This window comes from Montipora capricornis, chromosome 11 (assembly GCF_036669925.1).
Source record: "Montipora capricornis isolate CH-2021 chromosome 11, ASM3666992v2, whole genome shotgun sequence".
Classification (NCBI taxonomy): domain Eukaryota; kingdom Metazoa; phylum Cnidaria; class Anthozoa; order Scleractinia; family Acroporidae; genus Montipora; species Montipora capricornis.
Genome location: NC_090893.1, coordinates 36962813 through 36967812, shown reverse-complemented (window position 1 = coordinate 36967812; position 5000 = coordinate 36962813). Strand labels below are relative to the sequence as shown.

At 37.7% G+C, this 5000-nt stretch overlaps 1 protein-coding gene across 8 annotated transcripts in view; it reads right to left on the bottom strand.

The window, feature by feature from the left end:
- LOC138024479 (uncharacterized) overlaps positions 1-5000 on the bottom strand; it is a 161465-nt gene that overhangs the window by 71005 nt on the left and 85460 nt on the right. For 5 of the 8 annotated variants that reach the window (XR_011127017.1, XR_011127018.1, XM_068871688.1 and 2 more), the window contains exon 6: positions 4221-4313. The exons of the other annotated variants lie outside the window; for them this stretch is intronic. Coding sequence is in view for 3 of the 5 variants with exons in the window: in XM_068871688.1 (XP_068727789.1) it covers positions 4221-4313 (93 nt within the window). In the remaining 2 variants the exon portion in view is untranslated. The remainder of the gene's footprint in view (positions 1-4220; positions 4314-5000) is intronic. 8 annotated transcript variants of the gene reach the window in all.

The following is a 5000-nucleotide window of genomic DNA, read 5'->3' as shown; positions in this document are numbered from 1 at the left end:
TACTTCCTTTAAGCACGGAGTCCCTCTTTGTCAATTTGATTTCTGATAGTAGTTTTTCTACCAAATTGCGTGGGTAACCTCTATCCCGAAAATGTATTTTAAATTTTCAAATGCTTTCCTTGAAAGTGTCTTTTGAGGATTCATAGGGCTTCACCTTTTATTGCTTGGTGGGTGACAAAGAGGTGAAATCCGTATATTGGAAGATCTCCGTTGGTTTACCATGTGTTTTTTGATCCTTGCATCTCGTTCCTTTGTAAACTATTGTGTCTAGAAACACAGTTTCAATGGCAGATATTTCTGCCGTGAATTTAATCGTAGAGTGATGTAAATTTGATTGTTCGATGGCAGTCGCTATGTCCGGTTTACTCATATCCCACAGGGAAAAGACATAGTCTATCTAGCGTTTCCAAATTATAGGTTTTGAGACGGCTTTGCTTAAAATTCCTGTTTCACTTTTAGCCATTTATGAATAATTGGCAAAAAAAAAAAAAAAAAAGGCTGTCTTGGTTCGCATGGTTTGCCTCGTAGGCGGCAGCTTCCTCTTGAGTTGAGAGTGGCTCTAAATCTTCGTCATGGGGTACGAAACTGGCCTCACTTTCCTCGAAAATCGCACTACTCCTGTCTGAACTCAACTCCGAACCGTCCTCTGACAAAAAAGACGAAGAACTTGAAGAAGATAACATTTCTTCTTACTCTCTTTACTAAAAACCATGCAGAAAGACTTCGCTGGATGATGACATGAACTCAAGGAGGGAACACCGCTTGACAAAATTGTGACCTCAAATACTTGTCGTTCGAGTAATGGCGGACAAAATTTGTACACTTTCGGGTAGCCTTTACAGATGTTAATTATTGTCAGGTTAGCTGTGGACACTTTTTTTTTGTCAACTTTAGGGTCTAGTTTTTAAATAAAGGTGAAGAACTCATTCATCGTAATAGATGAAGAAAATTTATTTTTTATTAAAGGCTGTGTAAAACTGATACAAACTTCTAACGAAGAATATTTCTTTTAATGGCCTCTACCACAGTGTACCTCGCTCATATATGGCTGCATATCATTTGCATAAAATTGTCATATTGGAAATAGAAAGTTTGTATGGGAATGGCACCTTATTAAAAATGACGGATTTAACGATGAAATGATATATGAAATGGATCATATATGAACTGCGGATATGAAATCAAGTGAAGCTATGATCTTCGCAGTTATGAACGGAATTTTTGCAATTGCGTAGAGAAGCTCAGTTGGTTAGAGCGTCGCACCGTTATCGCGAGGTCACGAGTTCAAACCCCGTTGAAGTCCTGAATTTTTCAGGCTTCTTTACGCAATTACAAAAATTGCGTTCATAAATGCGAAGATCATAGCTTCACTTAATGACGGATTTGATGCAATCAAGAGCCATAATAGGATTCATTAACCATAATAATTGATTAACGTCCGCCATTTTGTTTTGGTGCTAAGCGGTCCACAAAAGTTTAGTAACCGTCTGCTTTTGTCATGGACGTGACCTGGCCCCTGGTGATAAAAATGACAGCGGGGTCGCTCTTTGTGCATTCGTCGGGGGAAAGAACATCTCCCTGCTGATTTGGATCCACAGTATCCTGGAGAATTGTGCTTTAAAGTGTGAAACCTGGAATAAAGCAAGTGTTTCAAGGGCAATAGATATTGTTTTATGGCTACAAATGGGAAAAAGATCCCAAAATATGTTCACAACACAACAAGAGATCATTTTGGGACCTTTTTGAAGGTGAGGAATTAATTTTTCTAATCAGTAATATGGAAAGAGACTAGCGTCATATATTAATGTTGTAAATTTGAACGTTTTCTTATAAGCAAAGTGTCTAATTTTCTAATTAAAGCAAGCTGTTGGCCCTCTTTAGTTATACTATGTACAAATCTCCTTTGAAAGGTTCAGCATCTAATTTCTCCTAACAGTATCATGGGTTGATTAAAAGTACAGGGGTGCGTTATGAGAATAAATATTATTATCTATGAAGAAATCTTAGCTTTCTTTCTTAACTTAATTGCAAGTCAAGGATGATGTTTACTTCTTACTTTACTACTTTCTATTTTAGCCATTGTTATAATTTTCCCAATATGTGGAGCTTTAATATGAAGAGACATATATCTCTGATACAAAAATTAATTTCCCTCCTTTTATTCATCAATACAAACTAAGTTAATTATTGTAATATATAGATTTAGCCAAGCCTAAAAGCGGAGCTCCCTGGTTATTTATGCTTACTGCCTGTACAGTTTGTGAAAACAAAAGGTTTCGAATTGTCCGCATTTTGATGTTTCCGGTTGCTGCTTTAATAATTAAATCATTTTCTTTGCTTTTTTCTATAAAAAAGTTCGTTGCCTAACTAATGACTTAAGAATGATGACTAATAACCACGGTAAATTTTACGCTAAAAACCGATATCGCATGAATTACGAAGCGATGAGTGCGACATCGGTTTTTTCAGTGAAATTTACTTCGCAATTAACCAGTTTGACAATAATTTTTTCTTGAACCGAATGAGTTTTAAAAGAAAACAAGCATTAAGCACAACCCCAGCCAGCGAATTGAAAAGGAAAAAAAAACCATTTCAGAGTCAACTGTCAATAGCCAGGTAATAGGAATCATGCTAAAGTTAGAAGCCATAAAAACAACTTTGTCAGTTTAAGGTCAAAGAAGAGTTTTACTGATGTACTTTATTCCCTTAAGATCATTCACGTTTTGATGTATTTCATTGAAACACGCCAGCTTGGCTTCGTACAAGAATGGGCAAACTACGGCAATGCAACAAAGAACTTCAAACACGATCTGCGCCAACACTTAAATAGCATTTGGGTGCTTTAAACAAACTTCTGAAAACACAAGCTACTAAGATTTCCCCCTAATTTTACGAGAACTCATTGCGAATACGTGTTTATAACATATGTAAGGGCAAACTTTTCTCGTCACTGTCGAGGCACAATAAACACCAGTTGGGCAAGCGGATTAAAAAGCACTTGTTCACTCGCATTTTAGAGGAAAACAAACAAACAAATCAACTTTTTCTTTATGTCCACAAGAGTACAGATAATTGTTATTTAATTCCAGTTGACAATAAAAATTCGATTTTCATTCCTGAAAAAAGGAAGAACCGATTAAACCATCTTTTAAAAATACGCATCCACTTTAAATAACGCATTCATTAAAATAACAAACGGTTTAGTGGCCAAGGAAAGAATTTGTGTGGTACGTATGAGCTGTTACTGGTATTCTGTTTTGTCGTTGTCGTTCATTTGAAGGTCTTCTGTGATAAACTTGAAAAGTTCAATCAAATTGTAGGCCCTCATCCCTTGTAAAACCACACTGTTAAATATGTTGATCATGGATTCAGTGTAATTGTCAGAGTTATTTTTTCTGGTGATTAGATTTTTACAATGGCAAAGAGCCCACTCTAGCTGCCCTTTTAAAGATCTTTTTTCATACTCTTGGTAACAATTGGGATATTTTGCAGTAACCATATCGGTTACATTGTAATACAGATTCTGCTGCTGATTGGAGGAGTTCTTACAAGTTTTTGAAAATGTCCCATCAATTGTTGACGATCATCTCTATTTATGTTGTTGCTGGAGTTATATAGCCAACGCCAGACAGCTTACAGGAAGTGGAAAGTACAGAGCAGTATTATTCCTTGTTTCCAGGTGTCTAATAGAGCCCCCCCTTTGTCCAGAGTCATCATCAGTCATAAAAATATCTGGACCTGTTTTTGGTCCTCTGCCACCAAAGGCATGTGGAGGTAACATATTTTGTACTTTTTCAAGGCATTGCCTTATGACATGCTCTGATTACCCAGATGTAATCCACACACCTACATGTACATTTGTAGTGGCAGAGCACCAGCAGGGTGATGTGTGTACATGAAATACACACATCACAGTATTTGTCGGTATACGAGTCTGAATTGTCATTTGATCCTCAAGACTTTGCGGAGGCTTGGGTGCTAGTGCATGGATAGAAGTGGTGGCCATCTTGTTGCCTTCCTGTTTGCGGTGATTTGTGTCCACGATGTGCTGCTTTTGAGAAAAATTTGCTTTTTTGTTTTCCCAGCTTTGAGACACCAACTAAAGGAAAGTTTTCTTTCATTTTTGGCGGGTACTGAATGAAGTAAAGTAAAGTAAAGTAAAGTAGACCTTATTTAACGTCGATAACTCGTAACAGTAACTTTTTTAATTACTGACAAACCTGAGGTCGACGGTGCGCTCATTTTACTCCCCCCTCTCCATGTAATGCCTTGTGAATCTTGGTTGACCAGCATAGTTTTTCTTGAAGCTTTATCTGAAAGAATTTTTGGGTTGTAAGTTGTAGCTTGGTTTGGGTTGTCAGGGGGTTAGGGTTATAAAATCAGTTGATTCTTGGTTGTCCATAATGTCCAACCGGGGTTTATTTGAAGCATTTTCTGATCCACTTCCTGTCTTGCAAGTTGAAGTTTACTTGTCTAACAGGATAATGTTTGCCTACGTGGCTACAAACACCCCACATTCATCACTGTTGAGCTGCTGTGCAATGTCAGATCAAAGGAATTACAAAATACTTCCAGTTCTTCAAGGTCCAAGTATTGATCCCATTGATGGAGGCACAACATGACATTGTTGGGAAGTTATGGTTTCTAGAAAATGCCAAATTTGCACCAGCACTATCTTACAGAGAATCCAGATAGACTGAAAAGTTCTCTTCCAGGTTCACAACAACTAGGCACCAGTGCCTGCCATGGTTGAATGTTTAATTGTTACCGGCTGCAGTGGCCTTCTCCACATTGATAAGAAGGACGTTAGACAGCCAGGAACCTTCCTCTTCTTGCCCGGACAAAAGTCTATAATGGTCTCCATCTTCCCAGCCACATGTTCTGGAGTATTGTGAGATGGTATGTTGCAATCAGTTTGGCTTACTCTTTCTCTGATTCACATATTGGTGTGTACTGAAGACCTTGGTAATCTTTTGCTGTTCCTTTTTTTCCGTGCAATT